This window comes from Canis aureus, chromosome 11 (genome assembly GCF_053574225.1).
Source record: "Canis aureus isolate CA01 chromosome 11, VMU_Caureus_v.1.0, whole genome shotgun sequence".
Lineage (NCBI taxonomy): Eukaryota > Metazoa > Chordata > Mammalia > Carnivora > Canidae > Canis > Canis aureus.
The window spans coordinates 37,539,691-37,566,476 of NC_135621.1; the positions used below are offsets into that span (position 1 = coordinate 37,539,691).

General features: G+C 48.8%; 1 protein-coding gene across 1 annotated transcript in view; it reads right to left on the minus strand.

Annotated features, from left to right (window-relative positions):
• SH3RF3 (SH3 domain containing ring finger 3) overlaps window positions 1-26,056 on the minus strand; it is a 355,587-nt gene extending 329,531 nt beyond the window's left edge. Inside the window, exon 1 of the mRNA XM_077915849.1 lies at window positions 25,478-26,056. Within this exon, the coding sequence (XP_077771975.1) occupies window positions 25,478-26,056 (579 nt within the window). The remainder of the gene's footprint in view (window positions 1-25,477) is intronic.
• Between the last annotated feature and the right edge of the window lie 730 nt (window positions 26,057-26,786).

A 26,786-nucleotide genomic window follows, 5' to 3' on the forward strand; every position in this document is an offset into this window, starting at 1 on the left:
TATAAACACAGGGATCATGTAGCCTCTCCCTTCAAGAAGTCAACGAGAGACCCAGGGAAGGAAAGATGCTGAGAAGTAACATGTCCAGATCACGAAATTGAAATCAGTCCCAGCCCATCCATCAAACTCTAAGTGCATTCTTTCATTCATACTTGGTCCAACCACAAAGAGTTGGTAAGAGACCAGAGAGATCATGGAAAACACATTGTGTAGGAGGAAGCGGAGCAATTACTGAGCTGTTTCCTGCTCACACCAAGCTGCCGCTGCACTCACCCTACGGTGATATCACTTACCAACTATGGGGCCGCGAGACTTCCAAGTCTCAGACAGCTGTTCTCCGTGCATCTAGGAAGAGCCCCAGCTGCCCTCCGATGACCCTTAACAGTCCATCTTCAACTTCTATTCTCCCTACGCTGTAATCACCTGTTTCATTAGAGCAGAAGCTGAACACGGGGCAGACGGCTGACGCACCACACCCCAAAAGTAAGTGTGTCTGAGCCACAGCCGCCCCCAGGCTCTCACTCCTGCTTCCAGGGACAGAAATGGGAAAATGAGTAACCCAATAGTGGCTCTCGGATTCCAGACCCCTCTGCGGGGCCGGGTGTGGCCCGGCTGCCAAGGTAAACAGGGGTCACTACGACCGTCTACTCCACTTCAGCCTATTTGGTGGGACAAGCCCTGGCCGGGCACTATAAATATCCCGGGCTTTTTTCCTGCCAAGTCTAAGTCACCGGTCAGTCCAGGAGAAGTTGCAAACCTCTAAGCCAGGTGACCACCTCAGCCACCTTAAAACGTGGCAGCCAAGGGGCTCTCACAGTCAAGAAAGGTTAGGACGAAACTGCTCTATTGTAGTCTGTGGTCTCCAGCACCATGGCACCAAAGAAAAGAAGGACTCGGTCACCGAAGGAACCCTTCATCTCACATCAAAAACTAGAGGGGGGAGCATGAGCACAGCCCCAGCTTCGTGGGCACCTGTCAGTTGTCAGAGCAGCTTCCTGCAGCTTTATTTACACCAGCACCTCGCAAGGATTTCAGCAGCTGCGCTGACACGTTCCGTGCTCACAGACGGCGAGCTTACCTTCAGGAAGGAGTGGATGGAGGCCACCCCAGGGTGCACGTATCGGGTGAGCTGCAGGGCACAGGTCCTCCCTTCTCTCTGGAGTCCACTTCACAGCCATAGAACTTTGGGGCGGAAAACAAGAGGCGTCTCGTGCTGCAGCCAACTCCGCCACACCGCGAACTCCTGAACCAGCACCAGGCTCCGCACCCTGACGACAGGCCTGTGGAGGAGGCTGCAGCAGCGGCAGCACCCCGGAGACGCTCGGGCCGCAGGAAGCACTGGCGGGATGCGGTGCAGGGGATCCACTCCTCTACCCCCCAGGAAGCCTCATGCTTGCGCTGGAAGGAAGGGAAGCAGGCCGGGCTGGGCAGCGCCTGGCTTCCAGGCCAGAGAGCCTGAGGCCGCCCGCCCTGCACGCCGCGCCTGCCAACTCCTGCTAACCTGGGGCCGGCAGCCGCCACTCACAACACAGAGCACCGTGGGCTCATCCCAGCTCAGAAGCCACGACCTCCGTGCCTTTCAACGGCCCCACATGACTGAATCATTACCCCACAACCAAAAGAACCAGTCTCTCTGGGGGTGACCATGATTTTATGCAGAGGAAGCAAAGAGCACAACAGGAAGCCTCCAAGAGAGTCTCTGTAAGGAAAGTCCGTTGCTTTGTGCTCTCAGCACCCGCCCTCCAGCTCCTCCCCAAGTTCATGGCCAAGTCTGACCCAGGGCTCAATGCCCCCCTCAGCCTCCCCCCTAGCTAAGGCTCCTGGCACCACCTTGCACTGGACAGCCCAACCACAGACCCATCTGCAGTCCAGCAGCCTCCTGGCAGCCCCTGGGACATCTCCTGCAACCGCACCTCAGTGACCCTCCTGGCCTGCAGGTCAAATCCACACTCCTGGGCCAGACCCCAGGTGTGTCCAGATTTGGATTCCAGAGCCAGAGAGCCGACTGAGACAGCACAGCCTCTGAGTCAGAGACGGGGAGTCTGAACTGGCTGCACCGCTTCTGATGCATGTTCCCTGGAAAATCAGGGCTCCCAAGTACTTAGCTCAGTTCCTGTGAGAAGCAGACAAGGTGAAGTCAGCGAACTTGACCACCACCCAGTTGTAATGAGGAGGCAGGGACCAAGGCCGCGCCCCCACGGGAGCTGAAGGATGAGGTAGTGATGGGCCACTTCCACCGCGGTGTTTCACTTCAACAGAAGGAGCTGCATGCAGGAGCCCCAGGGAGCCCAGCCTTCGCCAAAGCACCCATGTGACCTGGGAGAGGGACCCCTCCTCCCCTCAATTCCTGGCCCGGTGCTGCAGTGGGGCCTTCATGGGCTTTACACTAAGGTCACAATCCGTTCACCCAGCCCCAGGACTTTGACAAATCATGTAACCCCTTATGAATTCTGCTGCTGGTCCATCAGTGGGGCTCCTGCCTATGATGTTACGGACAACACATAGACTCTGAGTCTACAGAATAAAATGAGTCAGAGTGTAATATGTAAAAGTCCACAACCATTAATATAACTCCCTCTGGTAACATCACAACAACCCGGAAGTCCATTTCAGGAGCTCTCACCCAGCTGGTGAGAATGTCCTGAAGCGTTATGTGCGCAGGTCAGCAGAGGCTGCTATGTTTACCAAAGAGAGTCCTGCAGTCCCTCCCAGGGCCAGAGATGCAAATCTCTCCATGTAAAGGAAGCAAGCTGAAGTAATGCGCAGCCTCTGTGCGATCTGAGGGACAAATCAACCTCCATTCACCTTTATTTGGTAGTCCTTAAATGAATGATAGAACATGAACTGAAAAGAAAGCAGAACGTGCCTCTGTCAGCTATTATCAATACATCAGAAGTGTCTCCTCTGCTCCCTTGGTTCTGCATAGGGCTAGTTTTAAACTCATAATCAAGGAAGATAAAATAGCCCTTCATGTGATTTTTTTTAACTTAAAATTCATACTACTGTCCATACTTAGAGATTCTCCATGGAATCACTCGAAGGTCCTGAAACAAATGCCTTAGGTGAGCACTTGCTCTCCCTGCAAGATCCTTATACAGGATAGCAAGTATCAAGCGCCCAGGGCACTACCAACAACTGAGAAAACACCAGCACAGGATGGGTGCGCCTGATCTTCCTAAGCATGTAGGGGAGGAGCCTCCTATCAATAACTCATGGGGTTAATTCCACACCCAGCACCAAGCAGCCAGCAGTCTTTAAAGTGACAGGAAAGGTGGAGAAAGGACCTCTACTTTCAGCAATATGGTCTATCTGTCCAAGAGCAAAACAGACCCAAGAGCACTATGGGAGCTCCCAGGGGGAGCCCTGAATCACAGGACATACAGGATGGCCCCTAGTCACCAAGCAAACCACAACTAATCCAATATACTCGGTACAATAAGTACAGTAATTTTTGAAAGACACACAACAAAACAGCCCAAATAAAGCCCTTACTGGAGAGTAAGAATGTACTCAATTGTATATTATTTATATGCATCAACACATGTACTATTATACATATTGGCAGCGCTCACTTGTTCTAAAGTACTACTGGAAGCCATATCAAAGTTGAATGTTATAACTCAGGACTGAATTACAGGCCAGATACTCTGCTTGAAATAAATCATAACTGAATATGTTTCATCAAAGCAAAGATACAACTTCAAAATTCTACCCTCATTTAGACAGTAACGTTATACCACAAGTACCATAAAATAGGCATAAATACAAAATACACATCGTTTAGAACACCACCTAACATTAGCACAGCAATTTGCAATAACACCTTACACAGCACATTCAATAGTCAACCTGACCTCCAGAGCACAGGAGGAGCTCCTGCACGCCATACAGCACACATGAAACATTCGAGGTCCTGTTTTATGAATCCAACAGGAAAAGAGCAGGAGTTATTCCAGGCTACAATCATTAAAGGTGACAAATGAAATGGAAAATGCAAAGCACCCTAAGTCTTGGGAGTCACAGCCTGGGCCCCTTCACCTGCACCATGGTCCTATCTTAAACTCCTATAACCTGAATAAGGGGCCAGAATTTCACTTTGCATAGCGCCCCACCAATGACGTAGTGGTGCCAACTGAGAAGGCCACAGAGTGCCGGGAGGTGGGTGGGTGGCTCTGTAGGATGGGTCTGCAGGAAATCCCAGCTCAGTGTGAGCACATCGTCTGCAGGACCCAGTCACAGTGCATTCCCAGGGCACCAGAAGTGCTCATGTGCGTGAACTCTCACTCCAATGTGCTCCTCTTTTGCAGTGGCTTCCGTATGTGGAGAGATGGCACCTGATGCCCCATCTGCGGCACCCTTGGCCCGCAGTGTCCATCTATTCCCAACCTTACGATTCCCTTCAGGAATCCCACCGCATTTTCTACCTCTTTAATACCCCCATTATTTCCTTCTCAACAGAGCCAATCTGTCCAACAAAGGTACAAATTAAAAAATCACTAAGAAGATAGAGAAAAAACACACAACTCAGCGTTCTCTCAGTAATGCCTTCTCAGTTACTCCTCAAATGCCCACATCACCTTTGAGGATGGATTTAATTTCTCTTATCAGATAGGAATGTGCTCGTGATCCTCATCCACAGGCCAGGTAGAGGGCTAACACTATCACACACACATTCTGACTGAGGTCAGTTCTCTTTGAGTGAAATATTTGCCCCAATGCTATGTTCTGCTCTGGTGGGGGATGGCTTTCCAAAAAAAGCTTCACAATTACTGTCTGAGGACCAAGTTCACTTCTGCCGGTCAGAACGTGCTCCCCAGGGGAACTCATGCTTAGCGCATCATCACATCAGGTTTAAGGGCAACCTTCACCAAGGGAGATTTCATCCCAGAGATTAAAGCTTTAAAACAGGCTGCCCAGAGAGAGACTCCACCAGAGGGAAGGGGAAAGTGTGCTAAGATTTCCATTTCTTGTTTGAAGGACAAGCTGTCTCAACTATGACTAACAAAACACTGAGAGGCGGCCACGTGGGGGACAGTAACTGGGGCCCCCACCTCCTAGTGAGGACACAAGAGGACACCCCAGGTTCCCAACCATGCCCACTCCAGATAGAACCCATCAACTGAATTTCTGATGAGAAGCTGACTCTTTATTAAATAGTATCATTTAAACAGAATAATCCTCACCACCTTAAATATAAATCTGATAATACACAATGTAAATAATAAAATGCAAAAATCCAATTTCCATGTAGTGAACTTTCAAACTCCACTGTTTCCATTATTCTAGCTTTCAATCTAAATGCTGCAAAAAGCCACTGCAGGCACATCAGGCCCCCAGAACAAGGCTATTATACACTTGTTCCTCACTTGAAATATGAGCCCAGAATTATTTACTCAATGCACTGTACGTGTCAGCTAACAAAAGCATTGCATGAAGGATGTGACAAATGCACAGGGAAAGTACAGGCCACCCCCATGCATATTCCCCCAAACCATAAAGCTATAACAGGATGATGGAGAAGGGGAAACTGTCCACCTCCCCTTATGATACTGCCTGTCACCTCAGAAAATGGACAGGCTGGCAGGTGACAGCCTTGTAATCACTTAATCCTAAAACACCGAGCACTCTTCCTCTGAAGGAATGTAAATCCAGACATCAGATTCCACTCCCTCCAAAAAGGGGCCAGAAGAAAAACAAAATTAGACTCCATGTCCATCAAGACCACTGAAAAAAGACTGCTGATGAGGAGACATGTCAGAGAAGTAATAACTTCCCATTGGGAAATTTAAATAATCAGCTGGGTCTGAAAAATGTGCACCTTCTGGGTTTCAGAGCAATTTCTCAGCGTGCCTTTTATAAGCCCTCCAGGCTGTTACTACATTAGGCTCAGCCCCAAAATTCCTGCAGTGGTTTGCAGATTCTATCACTACAACAATCTCGGTATCAGAGGAAACTTCAGATCGTTGCCTATTAGCCTTCTGAAAGTACATCATACGGGTACAAATCGGTCAGAGTAATGAAAAAGCACATTGGCATCAGAACCTCTCTCATGGCACTTAGAGTATCCTAAGTGCTCAAACCCAGCCCTCCAACATGGTGCCACCAGCCATGTGTGTGGAAGGGGGTGAGTCAGAACCAAGATGTGCTCTAAGTGTGAAATAAACACCACACTTCAAAGGAAGCCTGGACAAAAGAAGGCAAAATATCTCACTAATATTATTTGTAGTGGCTTATGCTTGCATGCCAATATTTTGGATACAGTGGGTTAAATAAGACACAGTATTAAAACTAATTTCATCTGCTGCTTTTTACGTTTTATAATGTGACTGCTAGAAAATTTTATTATACATGTGGCTCACATTCTTTCTGTGGACAGTACTGTTTTGGAGAATGAGATTAAGAATTCAAGCCATCAAAAGACTTTATTTGAACACATGTTAATCCATTAGCTTTCTGTAAATGTTTTTGAGACATGTAAGCGCAGATGTCCAAGGGAAAAAAAATCCTGTATTCAGTCTGTCTCCATGGCCACAAATGTGGAGCCCTACAAACATCTGGGCCTGATTTTAACACTCAATCCAGAGAGGAGAAGACTCAGATGCTGGGGAGAGGCTACCTTTGCAAGAAAACATAGAAAAAAAAAAAAAAAAGACAGCACTGACACTTCCTTGGGGTCACTGGGTACACATTTTCCATAATGTTCATTTCACTATGTGAATCAAGAACAAACTGAAACATAAGCAAGAACCCAAGGACCCATCTCCCCAATACAAGGCAGGTACTTCCCATGTTGCGCTGTGAAATGACACAAGATGACCTTCAAAAGCCTCTTCCTGTGTTCGGCCCCAAAGGCAGGGCTGACCTTCACCAGCATTCCAGCAACAGAGCAGAGAGAATCTTCCTGTTCCCATCACGTCCCCCACCAGCTCCTCTTTATGTTCAGCTATGAAAATTCTACCAATGACTTGCATCTTTATACACATATTTTTTTTTTATGATACGGTAAAAGATAGCACAAAATATTTTAATTTCCCCTGGTCCAGGCAGCTGGTGAGGAGAAAATAATGGGAACTTTGAGGCAATCAGAAGTGAATTCTAATCCCAGCTCACACCTTGGTTTCCTGCTCTGTGAAATGAGGTTCATGGCATCAATCCTACAAAAATGCACCGCCCAAAGCAAAAGCCAGAGTCCACCTGGTCCCAGCTCCCACCCACCAGTTGTGTGACAAGCCACTCAACTTCTCTGGGCTTCAGTCTCCCCATCTATTAAATGTGGGTAATCAGAGTACCTATTTCACTAAGTAATTCATGAATTGAATTCATTGTTTTTGTACAAAATTATTTTTCTAGAGAATTACTCTTTAAGTGAATTAATGAGTAGAATAATTCCAGGCTCATAAATAAAATGGTTCCAGCCACCAGCAGGTAAAGACCAATATCCCTCGCATGGTCTTGCACCTCTGCCTCCCCCGGCCCCTCCAACCTTATCTCAAGCTGGTCTCATGATCCCCACTGGGCCCTCAACCACTTCCTTTCAGTTCCCCATTTGCTCCAAACACTTTAGGACTCCAGGCCACTATGCCTGCTGTTCCCTCTGCTAGAACACTCTTCCTTCCTCTTCACCTGGCCTAGTCCAGCTGCTCATCCTTCCTGCACAGATCAGGCGGGATTCTCCAGTCCTTTGCTTTCACAATCCTTTATATTTCTCTGCAGGTTGGGAATGGGTTTCCAGAAAAGGTTCCCTCTACCCCACCAACTTTTCTGTGGTTTAGACCAGCACTGCTCAACCCTGGCATCAGCATCACCATCACCTGGGGATCTTTGACAAGCTGATGCCAGGTTGCACCCAGACCATTTATATTAGGACCTCTGGGCCGGACCCACACTTCAATGTTTGGGCAAGTTCCCCAAGGATTTCAACATGTGACCCAAGTCGAACCACTGCATCGATACAAGAACACAGCTGTTGTATTTTAAAGGATGGTTTCAATCTTCCAATAGTATTTTAAAAATCATCTATCAACTCTAAAGAAAACACATGATTTTTTTAAGTAGAGTATAAAAATACATATCTTACAAAACATCTCCACTGTATCTGAGATTTTTAATCAGCATTTTATTCAGTCTCTGGACAGCACCCCCATAATATCAACCCACTGGAAGCTCTGGGAAGCCAGAGACTTGATCTTGCTCTCTGTGATGTCAGCAGCATATGGAAGCATGCCCAGGAGACACAGGTGCCACATGGACACCTGTGACATGAGGTGCAGGCCTTCCCCGACCAGACCGCAGCCGACTGACGGGAACACCTAGCACAGAGACAGACACTGCTTAACAGCACTGGCTCCTCTGAACAAATGAACTCCCCCGTGGCTTTTCCTCTCTGTGTGCCTGGCTCCCGGTTGTCCGCTCACTGCAGGAGACAGCCCCCCCGCCTGTGTTTGAAGCCATTCATCTGCAGTTTATGAAATACTGTGGTAACCTTTGAGATGCAAAGAGGTTTAGAAGTGCAAATGACTGTCAATATGAATATTAATAGCAGCGTTATTAATAACTCAAGTTGTCTGCCAGACACTTGACTCCTGATTAAAGAAGTGAGGAGCTCAAGCCAAGCCAGAAACATCTCAGCTCAAAGCGGAAGGATCCGTGCTAGAGCACTGGTCCCCAGGGGGACAGAGGATGTGCTCAATGTCTGACCAAAGAAGTTTACACCAAGTCAGGTGGGTCCTGCCACTCCCGCCATCAGGTCACAACTTCCCTGTGTTTTCTGTTCACGAGGGTGTGAGCTCCACAGGCAGAGCTCGGCGAGGCTTGCTGTTCTCCCCAGAGCACAGAACAGTGTCTGGCCTGCATATGGTACCCCAGCAAAGTTTCTGGATTCAGGAAAAAAACAAATGAATAAAGGAGAAAAGGGGGCAAAGGAGGAAGGAGAATTCTGGATGGAACACTAGTAAGTGCAGACAGGAACTCAGACCCAGGGCGTACACGGCTCTCTCTGCCTACTCCACCGAAGACAAAAACTAGAACTACTTCTTTTGGTAAAATCACCAATCCAGGACTGCTCCACAAGCTGTTAATTCACCTAAAATACTTTTCTTTAAAGCACTATGGTCACTGTCACTACAAATATTTGAGACACCAGCTGTCCTGACAAATAAGCAGCCTGTCTATAACCAAGTCTTAGTAACTTCATGATTCAAATACATCCACGTTATGTTCTGCTTCTTAAGTCATGAATGTACTTTTCAGCATTAGAGATTATTCCTTTCACATCTTTAAATATTATGGTTTCTGCCTGACTAATGTTATCTTTAATTATACATCAAGTATTTTACTATGATCTAATGGGGTCTATTACTCATTAGAATGGCCCCAGTCAGCAATCATATTCCCCAGAGCCAACGACTCAACCCTTCTTCCATTTCTCAAATGTGCCAGCCTACACGTGCACAAATTTATACACAGATTGAGCCATAGCATCTTACCAATTTGTCCAAAAGACAAAGCTATCCTTGGAGGAACTCACTCTACATTGGCTTCCTAGTGAGTTCTGGCAAAGTGACACTATGGACCAGTGAGGGAACAGCCACAGCTCCCTGTCACCCTGCACAGAGGCATGAACAGAAATGGGTACTCTGGATGGTGAGCGATGTGCCCAAGCCCAGCAGCAGACAGGGGGAGTGCTAGGATCCCACCCTCACTGACAGCACAGGGCAGGAGTCCAGGAGGAGAACATACAAGACCTGGATAGGCCACATAGCAAGTTGGGGTGCTTTCCTCAGCCCGATTCCCACAGTCACCAACAACAGTCCACCCAGATGACCTTTTCCATTATACAATGTATTTCAAAGGGCCAAGTAATCTTAAGCAAACCTCAGGATCAGAAGTCAGCTCGTCTCCAAACTCTCAAAGGGATGAACTGCCAGTCAAATTAATCACCTTAAATGCAGAAATTATGAAAAGCAAAAAGATATACATATATTTTCTATATATCAATGTACATGTATATATATACATATAAACATACTTAACTTATATACATTAGCATGTATTAGTTATTGAGTGAAAAGTGAACAAGTCAGACATTTTACCAAGTTCCAGACATTTTACCCAGACAGCTGGGCATTAACTTCTGCATCCTTACAAGATAGACAAGATAGACTCAAACTACTAAACCAAGTGTCCTAGGACCCAGAAGCAGAAAACACATAACTAGAAAGGTCACTTGATGGACAATGAACAAATAAATCATTTTGAAAGAACTGGAATCAGTGACAAGCCAGGAGACCTTGATGTGTCTCTCTTGAATAATTGACGAGGCATCTTTTCTTGGACCATTTATAAGACTATGTTTAGAATCTCATTTTGGTGCTACCAAATAATTCACACAAGTGTTGGCTTATCAGACCTGTTGACCAAGCAGCAGATGGAAACAATAAATACGCACAGATCTAGTGTCCATGTGCTGCGCCAACAGCACCAAAGCAACAATTCAAGTACTGCCTTCACTGGGCCTGGTGACTGTGGGGCTGCTCGTCAACCCACAGAGCCCACACTGGCCTTAGGGGTGTTGGTGTGCTCACGTCCTCTGGCAGAGTGCAGCACTGTCCCTGTATTCATTGTCTTCTAACAGCCTCCCAGTAGCCACTGGCAGTTGTGATTCCAAGAAACAGGCACCGTGGCCATTCATCCCAGGCATCTCTAGGAAGGTGCCACCCAACGCCGCTCTCCTCGGAAGAAAGGGAAAGCCTGCTCTGTGACCCACTCCAGGCTCATGGCGCTTGGGGGGCAGAGGAAAGGAACAGAGCCAGGGAAAGAGCTTATCTGAATAGTAGTGAGGGAGGAAAGGGCTTTTGCTGAGGAGAGAGCCTCAGAGGCCACTGGGTTGGAGGGGAGGCCCCAGGGAAGGCACCAAGAGGAAAGGAGACATAATGGTAACTGCTGGAAGGGCTTACTAACAGGACCGTGAGAACAGAGAGGAAGGGAAGGGCAGCCAGTGAAGAGGGCTCCCCACAACGAGGAGGGTGTTACCATCAGGACGGTAAACACAGAAGGCTGCTCTACGTGATGGGGCTGGCTGTGAGGTCACGTGAAGCCTCTTAAGGCCCATGATCCTCAATAAAGCCTTGGTCAGTGCCTTTTAGGAGATTCTCCACAGAGGACCCAAGACCACGGGAAGTGAACTGATTCCATGTCAGTGGAGGCTGTGGCAGTGGAGGCCACAGGAGGCTTGAGAGAAGGCACAGGCCCCCAATCTCCTGAGAGACAGGGAGGGGAATACAGGGCCTCCCACACACTTGGAAAGGCTACCAGCCAATGTCGTGTGACCTTCAAAAGGCCACTGTGAGGCTCATGTGGAGCCAGGGCTCCGGCAGAGGTCACAGGCTAAGCACACAGCAGGGCCCACCTCCTACCCATGGCCACGACTCCTCTGGGTGAGCATAGCCTCTAACTCTCCCTTCCCAGGGGCTGCTCTGGGAATGTGAGAAGTGCAGCTAACAAGAACATTACTTTACTTGAATACCCTAAAATCTATGACACCAGCAGGTGATCCAAAACTAGATAAAAGGGATACCCGAAATTTTTGAAAGGAAGGATTGAAAAAAAAAAGATACACATATATAGACTCTGTAGGGTCCCCCAACCTTGCCCTCATGTCCTTCTACAGGGTCCCAGACATCTCTGTTGGGGTTCAGCCATTCGACTACTTATTATTATGAAAACTCAAGGCTCAAAAATAATGACAGACCACATTTATTAAACACCTGTCTCAACACATTCAGCTTCAGTCCTTTGAGATGCTAGATGCTCTTCCTGGGCCCCAGATGAGGTCACTGCAGCCCAGCAGTCACATCCCATACCCAGTGGCTGGCCCACCCACACACTGCCAGGAGATGTGGAGAGGGGCACGTCCATCCAGACGCTCAGGCCCCAAGACTCCAGGCCTGCCCAGGGCCCTGTGCAGCCCTCCATAACTCATTTGTCCTTTCCTGGTTTTCCTTCCTCATAAAAACCAACTAACCTATACCAGTACCACAACACAAGTCCTGCTCCCACATTGCTCAGACTCAACGCAAGGCATTGTCCTGATCCTGACAAACTTATGGTGAACCCTGACGAACACTTGCACAGGGGGAGAAACTCAAGACCTAAAGAATGACAAATTCTAGAGAAGAGCTTCAGATGTTTGTGTGTAGACAAGTATGGCTTAGAGAAGTGCATAGTCCCTCCCGTAGTGGTCGGCACTGGAGAGATGAGACGAGTGGCTAGAGCATTGTCCCTGGGACAACACGGGGTGGTGGAGGACACCTAAGGAAGCACACACCGATGATGTGATAACAGGCTCCTCTGTGTGTCCTGAGGACAAGGACAGAGGAGGGGGGTACCAGTCCTTCGGGGAAGGATCACCATGATCAATGGCAGAGAAGGCACCGGGTCTTGTGCAAGCACTGAGCAAGTGGCAGGAGGCACCTCACAGGGCAGGATGGGAGAACAGGCACAAGCTCCTGGCCCTGTGGCCACAGGTCATACAGAAATAAGACCACAGAACCTAGAATCTGGCCCAACAAAGAAGTTGAGGAGCTATGACAACCAAACAGCATTCTGGGATAATTGTTCAGACTGGGAAGAGCAGCAGGCTGGCAGGGAGTGGGCCATCGGGGACCTGGCCTGGTGCAATAGAACCTGGGTTTGGTGCTGAGAAGCAGGCAGGAAGACATAGTATGCTCCTGATGCAGTAGGATAAGACTGGGCGACACAGACACAGCTGATGAAGGAAAATCCAAAAGGATCTCTGTCCCTGTAAGATGTCAGTACTCACTCAGGCCCTCCCCACTCCGCATGCTGTCCTGAGCTTACCCAGACAGCCCTGCAGTGGCCCTGGAGCTGGAGCTGGGATTCTAAGACTGGGAACCAGCATGCAGAGCCCTCTGCCCTGAGACGAGCCCTGGAGCCCGCACACCCCCAGGACACTAGAGCTCTGGGGACAAGGTGGTGGGAGAGCCTGTTTCAGAGCCTGTTTCGTCCATTTCCTTTACCCCTCGTGTATCCCTCCATTCTGAACCATGTGCCACTTTTCTGCTGTGATCACACTTTGCCAAGTTCAGGTACCAGTCTGGTACGTGACTGGTTCAGGTGGGTGTAAAGATGACTCCATGCCAGGTGGGTGCCCCAAGCTGCAGATGGGTGTGATGATGGCCCAGCTCGGACCCCAGCTCAGTAAGCATGAGGACCCCCAAAACACACGTCACTCTTAGTCTCCCTGTCCCATTGATATTTCAGCCCGAAACAAACCCCAAAAGCTAAGTTGCTCACACTTGCTATTTGGGTTGAAAAAAAATTTTTAAGTGGTTTTTCCAAAAGTTGGCTTCCAAGCATCAAATGCTGCCCCTTCTCTCATATTCACCTCACCCAACCCTCTCCAATCTTAAAAATCCAGTGCCCAGGCCCAGCAGCTAAGATACAGAGGAAACTATGAGTGGAAAAGATAAAATGTTGAGATGCTCTAGGGAAACAGAGTCGACTTACTCTGTGACTGCAGGTGGTTTTTATCCAAACTATAGTCATCCACGCCTCATCTTCACAATATTTGCTTAATGAGGTTCTTTAACTTGACTAACTTTTTATTTAAATTTGCTTCCCGATGTTTCTAGCAGCAATGTCCACAATAGCCAACCTGCGGAAGGAGCCTCGGTGTCCATCGAAAGATGAATGGATAAAGAAGATATGGTCTATGTATGCAATGGAATATTACTCAGCCATTAGAAACGACAAATATCCACCATTTGCTTCAATGTGGATGGAACTGGAGGGTATTATGCTGAGTGAAATGAGTCAATCAGAGGACAAACATTATATGTTCTCATTCATTTGGGGAATATAAATAATAGTGAAAGGGAATAGAAGGGAAGGGAGAAGAAATGTGTGGGAAATATCAGAAAGGGAGACAGAACATAAAGACTCCTAACTCTGGGAAATGAACTAGGGGTGGTGGAAGGGGAGGAGGGCGGGGGGTGGGGGTGAATGGGTGGTGGGCACTGAGGGGGGCACTTGACGGGATGAGCACCGGGTGTTATTCTGTATGTTGGCAAATTGAACACCAATAAAAAATAAATTTATTATTAAAAAAATAAAATAAAATGTAAAATCCAAAAATAAATTAATTAATTAATTAATTTGCTTCCAAATAAGATTTCTTGTAACTACCATAAATTTTTTAGTGGGCCGCTAGACCTAATAGAAAGAATAACTAAAATAAACACAAACATCAACATAGAGCATCACCAAGTACCACGTGGGACATCTCTCAGGCTATCCTCCGCCAGCCAGGCTGCCACTCTGAGTCCACAACACCCCATGCAACACCCCTCACTGTATCTGTCAACATAACAGTTGTCACCTTGAAAACCGACAGGCTTGAAAATCCCTCAACCCAACAGAATGTTTCCCACTTACAGTCAGAAAGCAGAAGTGTTCCCAAGCAACAGCCACCTCTCCCCACAATGATGACAAGTCACGGCACATCCTTCATTCAGCAACAGCCCAGGACTGCTTCACAGGGAAGGCCAAATGCCAACTATTAGAAAATAAGCCTCAGCCAGACCAACCATACTCCAGGATGAAGGCTATGCTCCACGTGGTGTACCAGGGCAATGGCAGCTCTTCACCCACAGGAGGGAGTGGGTCTCCTGAAAATGGGCCAAGCCCATGGCAGCAGCCCCATCTACAGCCCTCCTTCAGTGCACACCACTGTCAGGACCCGGAGAGACCACCCACTCCTCTTCAGAGAAGCCCCATGCGGGAGCCCTCTCCTGTGGCTGGAAGCCAGGACATCCCACTGTGCTCAGTGGCACCTCACCTCCCATAGCTGTGCCCGATGTGCTGGGGCCTGCAGGGCTGTGGGAAGTCATGGGAAACCCATCTGATTCCAAGTTTGAGCAGAAAACCCCACAAAAATTAGAGGAAGCATATTCTAAAATAACATTCGTGTGAATTTTTAAGAAGATAATACAAGACCTCAAATAAACACCTGTTGCTGGAAAGAATGCAGCAGGAGGGGTATGGCTGGGAAGGGAGCAGCTAGCAAAGAAGTTGGGATACACAGGCTACCCAGTCTGAAGGTACCAGTCCACCCAGAGGGGACCTGGAACCTGGGGACAGCTCAGCACAACAGGCTGGAAGTTATCACCCAGCAGGCAGCAGCTTTCCCACAAAGGCAGCAGTGGGGTGGGGACCAGGGAGAACAGATGGGAGACCAGAGGAAGAGATCAGAGGGGCCCTTAGGAATCACAACTCGAGAAACACCCAGCAGGGCCCAGGAGGCAGAAGTGACGAGGCAGAGAAAGTTCTCCATGTGGTTTGTCCAGGTAAGAGCAGGGGAGGTCTGTGTGTGTTACCTCGGGAGCCTCAAATAGGGAAGTTGCCGCCCATGACACAAGGCTGCTTCTCAGGTTGGCATGACCTTCCAGTGTGCACCCCACAGAGCACAGCCAGGAACATTCCCCAAGGCAGACACCAGACATATCTGTTCATCCAAAGGTAAACCGTTGCCAACGAAAACGCCATGTGATGGTGGAACAACCAGAAAGATGTCCTCATTCACCGGATACCAACCCTGAACAGACAGGATGCCCTCAGCCTCAGCGTGAGCACACCCAAGAACCAGCAGGTGCCACGTGGTGGCCCAGCAGGCATAGAAGGGGGTGAGCTCCTGGGCCTGCTGGGTGGCATTAACTGCTCTAGGCATGCTCTTCTCAGCCCCCATGGCCACTCTCTCCGGTCTGACCTCCCACGGGTAGCCTACAGGAGGTCTTTCCCCTGAGCCTAGCAAAGGAGCACTCTGCTGTCTCTGGAGAGATGCTGGCTTACAGGCCAAACCCTCCTCCCGATGCAGGGATAGCCTCACCATTTCTGGGACAGCTGCCCTAAATCCACAGCAGACTTCCATGTGCACCTGGAAAGAAGCTCTAAGGCCCCAAACTGGTGGTCCCTGAAGACTGGGGACCACTCCACGCCCAGCCTCTAACCCCTGGGAGGGAAGGCAATGCCACAGGGCAGCAAGGTACCCCCGTCCCCTCCTCTGAGCCACTGCCAGTTTTGGGGAGAGCCCGTTAATCACTAAGAAAGCCAGAGGAAGGGGACCAGAGACCACATGACGAACTGTTGCCTCTGGGAAGCCAGATGATCCAAACTTTAAAGGGCCAACAAAGCAGTAATTGTCAGGAAAACATGCAGCCCACAGAAGGGAACAGTGAAGAAAAAACACTGAAAACAGCTTGAGGAAATAAAAATGGAATCATTTTTTATGTGCAGAAGAGACAAAAGATAGGGCTGCAGAGGTTTGGGCTTCAGTGGGTTGGGCTGGTGACAGCCACCTTCTGACCTGGGAGGGAGTAGTCCGGGACCTGACCTAGACCACTGCCCTCAACACAGACCCGCAAGCCACCCAACATCCCGGGGTCTCCCACAGAGGGCCTGGCTGTCGGGTGCATCTCAGGAGTTGTTCAGTTCATGATGACCCCAGATGCACAGCCCAGGGTTATATGAGGAAGGGTTTCTATTACAGGAAGTAAAGCATTAGGTGGAAAACTGGCACCCTGGGGGACAGACCGTAGGTGCTGGGTGGTTAAAGCTGATGCATTGATTAGTGTGGAGACACACAGGAAATGCTACAACTAATATCAACCACACTTCACTGACTGGCTATTAACCCCATGTAGAGTACATATGCCTTCTGCTGAAAGGAGCAAGAAAGAAAATTCTATGTCCTAAACGCCTAAATTAAAAAAGAAATGTTTTGATTTGCAAGAAATTGCCGAAGTCTAGGGGAATGGAAGAATGTCAGTATGTAAAAGGACCTTGAACAGGACCTTGAACAGGACCTTGTGAATCATGGTTCACAAGGCAGAAATGAAACCCACCAGCCAGCAGCTGACCCCGGAACAGAGCATCACACACTCTGGGGGCTCCGGGCCCTCAGAGAGGACATCACCCCCGCAGTGGAAGGACAGCACAAAGAAGACCCAGCCCCGGGAGGAAAAGACTTCCACCAGCCTGTACTCTTCACCTCTGCCTTGATCTGAGTTTCAACATTTATGGGTCGCTAGCTCCGCTCAGTAAAGCATTCTGTCCATTTCTTTAGAGCAGCTGTATGGGAGACAGCTTCCACCTGCCTGGGAATGGACATCACATGCGTCCAAAACTGCCAGGGCCGCCCCTGCTGGCCGGGCCTCATCCACGCAGCCCTGGGGGACACAGGTCCACGAGGGCACAACAGCTCCAGCGAAGGACAGATGGGAAAGCCAAGGAGCTGCAATCCATCATTCAACAGGCTACCAATATTTGCAGCGGGTTCTCACTGCTGAGGCTCAACCACATGGTACATACAAGTCCTCAGAATCCAAGATCAGTTGCCTCATTTGAGATGTTGAGGGCAACAACCTGAGTCTGGGAAAACTCATCTCACAGACCACAGGCCAAAGCTTAAGTTTGTCAGGTGACACCAGAGAAATGCCCAAATCTGTAAGAACCAGACAATACAAATTCAGCCATAGAAGGCACAACAGCATGGCTATTCAGCAAAAGAAGAGCTGTCTTTTCTTTAGGAGCACCCACCTTTCATCCTACACACCTTCAGACTACAAATATGATCCAGACAATCATTGCTAGTGACCTAATTAACCCACAGGCACCGTGGGTTCACTGCTGGTAACCCATGGTTAAGCTGGTAGATAAGGGCGGGTCTCGTTGGTTATCGGTTTTAAGGTGATGTACCTTCGCAAAGTCTGCATGCCTGCCCTGTTCCTGATGCTCTGCAGGCTTCATCTTGCACAAGCACATCTGGCTTTAATGACCTTTACCTATGTTTGGGAAAAGGAACCACATGCAATTTTTAAGTTATGCAGAATTTGAAGTATGATGATAAAGAGTTAAGGAATCCAATGGTTTGTCCATAACAGTAAATACTTACACAGAAATTTCTAAACCATTAGGGATAAATAAGGTGGTGGTGCTGCAGTTTTGTGTATAGAGCAAACAAAGCCTTGGGAATTTAACTGTCAAAGAAGGCACAGGAGCTGTTGTTGCCAGGAACAGCACCATTTTGAAAATGAGCTTGGTGTTCCATTTGCTGCAAAGTGACAAGCAAATTTTGTGCCACTTTCTAAAGACCTATATAGTTTTTACCCCAAGTGTTATTGTAGTGCCTGAGACGTTAGTAGGCACTTAAATAAGTTGTCAGTGAAGCAGAAGAGAATGCACACCATCCTGTCCCTTAAACTACTGTCACAGCCTCGCCGTGACGCCCCGGTGCTCCTGGAAGCCTGCTTCCTGTCTGAGCATTGTTGAGAACGTACTCTGAGCTCTAGAACATGTATATCCACTCCCACTACCAGTGTGCTCTTAAAATCCCTCACCACTTCTATTGACTTGAATTCCTGCGGCAAATCTTAATTCATTTAAACTCATATAAATTCACATGAGCATTATGCATACATTCCATTAAGCAGAAATGCAAATATCATAATATCTTCATGTTTGCAGATAACCATCATATCCGTTACCAATGTAAACATGTGTGCCAGATGAGAGAAACACCCCACTAAAGCAAGTCCTCTCGGCTGCTCTTGCAGGTCTCTCAAAGGACAACTGCACCTCTAAATACCATAAGCCACCAAGGGCCCAAAAAGCAGCGCCTGTGAGTAGAATTCAGATTGTGCTTCTACTTTAGATGCCTTTTTTTATTCTAACTTCCACTCAATGGGCAAAGGGAGCCCCACGTTATACTGTGCTAGCACATGTTTAAACCATTCACCACTGCCAACACCTTCAGCTTGACACCTTATTCTTTTAAGGTTAATTAGAATTCCTACAGGATGCCCATTGAGCATGCATTTCTAATTCATCAAATATGAAGATCTTCCAAGCAAGGCAATCTGATAAAAACTGACCTTGGCCTTTGCAAGTGGTGCTATAATGAGCATTTTCCTCTAACTAAATCCTTGCTGATGTTTTATTTCAAATATGTACCCCGAAAAAGAGCACATTAACTGCAAAAAATAGAGATTAAATAAAGATTGAACTGAAATACACACTTAAAACAACTGCATAATTGAGACCCGATTTCGTCATGCTCCAGCAAGCAAACGGGCTCTCAAAAGCCGGAACGAAGGAACAATTGGATATAATTCTGCTCAGCTCAACCGCACTGAGCAGCCTAATTCCAGGCAGTTGTAGACAAGCTATTGTGTCCTACAGATTAAGGAGGTGTGCTTCATTTTTCAGGAGAGCCTGCCAACCAGCTATACCCACAACTGGGTGGCATTATTCTCCGCTACTGCCTTTCTTAAAACAGTTATAATTTGGATTTTGTTTCACTTTAATGAATCTTATAAGGATAAGGAACACTACCTGTGATAACAAAGATAGAAATCAGAAGCAATTTTAAAAGGTGAAACAAACAGATTCAAGCATATAACTTTGTTGCGCATCAATGCTCAACAACCTAGTCACAGTGACACAGGCCAACTTCAAATCTCAAGGCAAAGCATTATATCACACACACACACACACACTCTTAAGATACCATATAAATGAATCTACTAGCAGGAAGGTAGGCCCTGTGAAGTGTGCCTCACTGGTGACACAAAATTTTGAGATTTTTGTATTAGTAATAGGCGCTGAAATGATAGCCAATTATGTGTGCTAGGCACTGCAGGTACATCCTCTCATTTATCTGATAAAGCAGATAGGATCCCTCTCACTAATAAGAAGGCTCAGAAAAGCTAAACCTTTGCCTAGAGGCACATGGTGAGGAAGTAAAGAACTCAGGATAACTCCACCTGTGCTACAGCTCCCCACCCCTGTGCTCTACCTCTGCCCTCCTTCTTCACAGAACTCTGCAAAGCCCAGGGATACACCCTGTCTGCAGCCACACGCACAGGGCGGGCAGTGGGCCTCAGTCCCTGGAGGAGAAGCTGATCCTGTGTGCCAAGTCCCTGGCCGAGCTGTGGCTGGTCCGGGCACCTGAGGTGAGAAGGGAAGCGTGTGAGGGTGATCTAGAGCAAACATAAGGGGAAGAAACCATCCTTTTTCTTATGAAGTCATGCCATGAGGATATGATGCCTTCTGACCCATTCAGATTCCAAATTTACTGCTCATGTTGTTTACGTGGAGCTGCCTATGACATTGCCACCAAAACCACAACTGATACGATATTCCTTCCTCAGGACCTAACTACCCACAAGGCTCACAGCCTAGGGGTACAAGATGACAGCCACAACCCAGAAAAGCATCTGCAGCCAGGGGGCAAATGGACCTAAAAGTGAGTGGGACACTGGTCTCTAATTAACTGGGTTCGTTATAGAGGGACAGGCCTCCTCTGACACGAAGCTGTTAGCCTGTCAGTCCAGAGTCCACCTTTTGAGTATACCGCCTTTTCATTGGGTGTCTCTGAACAAGGAAGCTTGGCGCCTCTACTTCCCCATCTCTGTAAATGGCCACCTCACCGAGCTGTAGTAAGGAACAGATGAGACGAGCTGAGACCACCTGACTCAAGCCCTGGCACACACAGGCACTGAGTGAACACCTGACACATAGCATGCACTCATGAATGGTAACTTGAGATTCTTTACCAACTGGCCACTGAAACACAACACTGGTATAAGTCTCAGAGGTGCTGTTTTCACACCCAGGAGCCTTCTGAAAACAGGCCCAGAAAGGACTTCACTGTGACTCACCTATTATATCTCCAAAAGCTGGTGTCTGCCCTTGTCACCACAGAGACCACAAGTCAACCACTTGTCTGCTGTCCTTCTGAGCTGTCTGGCTTTCTGTGAAGCCTCCAGAGGCTGGGCCATTTCCTCTGCAGTCCTTATTACATCCAAGACCAAATGACAACAAAACCCCAATGATACAGCCCAGCAGAACAGAATAGGAAGGGCAGGTGAACGGAGCCCAAGAACATACCCTGACCCCAACACTTCCTATCTCTCTGACTTGGCCATTTTGCTCATATATCAATCCCTCTTGGTTAATTATGCCACACATCTCACAGGATTATGGTGAAATTTCTTTAAGCAACATATGCCAAAGTGCCCAGCATGTGGTAGGCACTGAGTCATTGTTCAAACAAAATCTCAAGCATAAGCTGCCCAACTGCTGATGACTAAAGAACACACACTGACTTGTTTTCAGATACCACAGACTCTCTCTGAACTGGCCTCCAGAGAAGTGAGTAGCTGGACTGGTCAATTCCCCATCTCCTTCATAGGACTCCTTCCTAAGGCACCCATCCCCTTGGAAGGCTCAGTCTGGCCCACTGTTGCCCAAGCCTTCCTACCTGCCCAGGGATGCCTGTGCTTATTTGGAATTCACTGGCTTGATTCCCAACCATGTTTACGCAAGTATACTGGTAATGGCAAGCATACACTCCAATGAAATGCTATGTAAACAAAAGATGTTTAGGGCAAAAGAAGTCACTCTTTGGAAAAACTCAGTGACCACTTAGGAAAGACTGACCAAATACAGATCAATCTAAAAATCATCAAATTAGGCAAAACCAAAACCACACAACATTAAGTGGGAATTTTCAGAAATCTTTGAAAGTCTCTTTGTCCTCAGTTTGAAAGAAACAAATAGGAAACCATAAACTCTGGCTGTGGCTTAAGTCAACTTGGAACTCAAAGACCAGTCCTTAAACCTATATCCAAAACACAGTGAACACATAAACATATGTCCTTATAAAATAAAACCTCCAATAGATATCACTTGTATGATGCTCCAGTTTATTTGACTTTTCCCGTTACAGGGTCCCAGTCACACTGGCTGAGAAATACAAGAGATTTCCAGTTGAAACATAGCCCAAACATAGCCAAACACAATCCAGACAAACTAGGCTCCCCCACCTACATTTTATATCATCAAAAGCATTATCCAAATTTTCTAGAGTTCTTTAATTTGTGAAAATGCTCTTCCTCTTCACCTTCACAGGATGGACACCAATCCAGTGCCTTCAGGAACCTCCTGAGACCAGCCTGGCTTTCACTCCCTTAACGGCAGCTCCAAAAAGAGAGCCCAGGCTGGCCCAGTTCACCTGGAATGCTGGGCACAGTGTAGGTCCACAGTAAATTCTGTTTATGCCCAAATAATAAGGCAAGAGGTTTTCCCCACCAGAAAAAAAAAAAAATCACTCAAAAAATTAGAATTGTCTTACAATGGAGTTCTTATGAAAGCATATTAAAAAGTACTCTGTAAATTACTCAATTTAGAACCACAAAAAACCTTTTTAAAAAACATGTTGCCCAGAAACACCTCAACCAGTGCTAGTTGGGGGTGTTAACAGGGGTCACCTCACACAATGGTAAAAACAAAACAAAAACAAGTCAGGCTGAGAAACTTAGCACACATTTAGCAATTGTAAGGGTGGGATGCTTCTGTTAAGACAGGACTTTTTAAAAGATCACTTTCAGAAGCAATGCAGAACAGCAAGTATTTCCCAACAGGCAAACAAAGAAACCAACAATCCTAACCGTGGGCAGTGGGTACCTGTAACTTGGTATAAAATTTCCAAGGGAAGCATAATTAACTGATTCAAAAACTGCCTCATCTCAGATAGCTCAAGTGAAAGCAGAGCTGAGAGGTTCTGCTCACCAGGCTAGAGGATTCCAGGCAGCTCTGCTAAGAACCAAAACCTTGATGAAAAAGATGCCGGTGAGGAGTGTAGAAAAATTATTTCATGAACTCCAGGTAGAACCAAACAAGAATCAATCCGTTCTATACATAAGGCAGAACCAATGTCTAATTGTAAGTAAATATCCAATCTACGCAGATATTTATCTACATATCTACAATGTTTACATATCCCAGTTGGCCCAAAAAAAGGTCTGAGGAGCTTCTCACTAGGAAAATTGGAGACGGTCTTCTACTTACAGTCCACCTTCTACTAAGGCATGTATCATATTTGCTGAATCATGACACAAGTGCACATCTACTAACATACAGCAACCTCCAGCATGCAGCCTTGCTATGAGGAGTCAAAGCAATCCAACAGACAGTGAAGTATCAAAAGCCTATTTGGAAGTAAATTTTCAGCTGAAGTGTTTGCCTGCCAAATTTATAGGGTTGCTTAACGTGCAACACTCCATGCAGGACTTCTGGCTGCCCAAGAAGACTCCCACTGATTTAAACATCAGTGACTAAAAAGCTAGAAGATACCATGATCCCCACCGTCACTCCATTTGCCTTTTGGAAAACGATAAAATATTAATCAAAAATTGGATTTAACTCAGACTTCCTGGAACCCAAGCTTTGTCCTTATGAGGTGAGCCTGTGAAGAAAGGGGTCAGGATCACACTCAGTTAACACAACAAAAAGAAAGCGAGTGCATTCTAAAGTTTCCCTGAGGCTCAGACAGCCAAAAACCCTACATATGCCTACAGAGAAAGTCCACCAATAATCCCAAAGTCCAGAGAACAAAAAGTTACCACCCCGTTAGTGTCATTGCTTAAAGTTATAAGTTCAACCTCTTTGACAAATTTTTTTTTAATGCCACAAATGCCACAGAGTTCTCAGGAGCTGCCTCAGGCTACCGCCTTTCAAATTTCAGAGGTTACCTCCTAACCTTCCAGATCAAACATAATTCACATAAAATGAAGTGGGAGGACATTTGTAAATACACGCTCATCAAAATGTCCTAGTGTTTAACTACAAACATCTTTCCAAAAACCAATCAGTTTTCTGAGCATGAGGAGGTAACCTGCTTATTCTGCAAACAGACCTTTAATTATAATACTTTAAATGAAAATAACAAGGACAGGAGAAAAGAAGTTTGAAAATCTGGAACAAGCATACTCATAACTGGATTTAAGCACAATTAAAACCAAAGAAAAACTATTTACCTGCCTTCCCCCCAACCCCACAGCAATGATTCCTTGACTATTCATGATTGCCCATTCTTCTTCTACCCAATACCTCCAACAAAACCATTTAGCGGAAGACCAAAATTTTAATCAAGTTACTTGAGCACAATCCCTATCAAATCTTAGTTTTCACTAAGCTGTGTGGACACAGGGTAATCCTCGGGAAGCTAGACCGAAAAATAAAGAAGTTAAAGGAGAAAAGAGGACTTTTCTCCTGTGATCTGTAGGAAACACCCAGTTCGGTAAAGTAGGGCATTTACCTCTAAAGCTCAACACCCAAGAGCTTAAGTTCCTAACCTCAAAGATGCTGTAGTACTAATTCAGATGGTTAGAACTTTTCCGGCTTCTTGGTATTACACACATTGGAAGGATTATTTAAATTGTTTATGCACCACCAGCTACTTAACTGGTCAAAAGCGGAGAAAGTCGTGTTTTCCAAAATGAATGATAATTACAACAGATCAATAATGGGTTATTTAAAATAATAATAATAATAATGGGTTATTTTACCTGCAAATGGAATTTTCTACATTTAAAGAAAATACAAAACGTGAGTACTAGCTTCTCATTTAAACCAGCATCCCATAGGCTGTCCTCCCCACTCCACAATAATAGTAGTAGTGGGGGTTGTGAAGTGATACATTCCAAATAGCTTCTGAAACCAAATCCCTGAAACCCCAAGATAAAGTCTTCTACTAAAGCAGAAACAGTGAAAGATGCCCTATAACGTAGTTGCAAAAAACCCCAAAAACCAAAAAACTCAAATAATGTCCCACCTGGGAATGTGACCCCACCTAAGAGCCCAAAGAGGTCTAGGGCTTGCTGGCAGACCAAGTTCAAGAAGGGCTGAACCAAACATTCCCTCCATCTCCAGGTTAACTTATTCTTCCCTCCTGTTACCTGGAGTTTGTATTTTATGTTCTTCCAACCCCAGTCACACAATTCCCTCTGCCCCATCCTCCCTGGCCAGACACGCAGGCAAGAGGCCCAGAGTCTCCCCAATGGCCAGAACAACCCAGGAAACACTGAGCACTCACTTTACCCCCCCCCCCCCCCCCCCCCCGCAGACCAGCGGAGGTGTGCAGAGGGCTAGTATGGGGTCCAGGGGAAGAAGACGCTTTCTGGGGAGATGGGAGGGCCCAGCAAAGTTAAAAAAAAAAAAAAAAAAAAGTTAGAGAAACAGGCCCTGCTAGCAGAGGGGCTACAGGGACTAGAGGTTAGCAGGAAGGCGTTCCCACCCTGGGGGAGGTGGGGTGTCCCCACATGTGAACAAGCGGCAAGGTTCCCTAGGACCGCATGCTGGCACGGAGTAAGTGCAGGTGGTGCAGAAAAGGATTCAGAGACAGGGGACGGATGGACAGCAGGTGCAGACAAGCAGTTCAGAGAGAAGGGGACAGGATGGGGGTAGGGACACCATGCCCAAGAGTTGGCAAGCGGGACTCGTCACTGCCCCGACACTGACGGCCCCCCACCCTGCTGCCCCTGCCCCTCATCACTGTCCCCTACGTCACGCCCCCCCCACACACACACAGATACGGGGGCGCCGCGAGGCAGGTACCCACCTTGGCCACGGGCGCGCTCCTGCTGGTCGCCAGCTCGCGCAGGCTGGCGGTGGCGGTGGCGGTGGCGGTGGCGTTGCCGGCCCCCGCAGGGAGGAAGACCGGGGAGCCCGGGGCGCTGCCCGCCGCGCCGCCCCCGCCACCCGCGAGCGCCGAGGCGGCCCCCGAGCCAGGGCCCGGGCCCGGGCGCGCGGGGGGGCTCCCGCCGGGGCTGGCGCCGGCGCGGGGCCGCTGGCGGATGCCGTCCAGCAGGCGCACCAGCAGGATGTTGGCCGGCAGCTCGTCCACGCCGCAGCCCACCAGGATGCGGCACTCGGGGCAGCGCAGCTCGTGGCGCGAGCACACGATGCTCTCCAGGCAGCGGCGGCAGAAAGTGTGCTGGCACGGCAGCACCTTGGCCGTGGTGTCCAGGCGCTCCAGGCACACCGAGCACTCCAGCAGGTCCAGCAGCGACGACTCGTCCATGTCCTCGCCCGCCGCCCGCCGCCGCCGCCGCTCGCCCGGCCTGTCGTCGTCGCCCTCGCTCTGCGCAGCAGCGGCGGCCGCCTTGGACGCGCACAGCCAGGACGCTCCGAGCAGCATGGGGAGGCGCCGGCGGCCGCGCGCAGCTGCCTAAGTCCCGGGGCCGGAGCGGGGCCCGCCGCGCGCAGCGGGCATCAGGGTCGCGCCGGAGCGGCCGCCGGGAGCCGCGCTCTGCCGGGGCCGCCTCCAGCCGAGGGGCGCCCGAGGCTCGGCCGGGCCGCTGCGGGGGGGGCGCCGCCCCGCTGCGTGCGGGGCCCGGAGTTCGCGCCGCGCGGGCCAAATCCCTCCGGGCGGAGCCCCGCAGTCGATCTGCGCGCGGCGCCCGCGTCGGCGGGGCCACACCTGCCCGGCCCGGTGTCCGCCCAGCCCCGCGGGGTCCGGGGCACCGCCCGGCAGGCGTCAGCGGGCGCGGCGCCGAAAGCGGAGCCCCGCGGCGGGAAGCGCCGGCGGCTGCCGGCCGGGTCCCCTGGGAGAGCGGGGCTCGGCGTGCGCGCTCCCCCGCGGCGCCTCCATGCGCCCGGGGCCTGTCCGCGAGCCCCTGCCCCCGGCGGGCTCGGCCGGACCTTCCTCCTCCTCCTCCTCCTCGGCCGCGAGCACGTGCGCAGGGAGCGCGCGGAGGTCACGGCGAGGGAGACGGACGAGCCGCCGAGGAGACGCTGCGCCCGCCGGACCGCCCCTCGGCCGGGCGCCCGCCGGCGACTAGTCGCGGCCCCCGGGGCGGCTCCGGGGCTCCGGGCCCTCGGCGCGCCCTCCCGAGCAGGCTCTCCGCGAACCCCGGCCAGGGATGCCT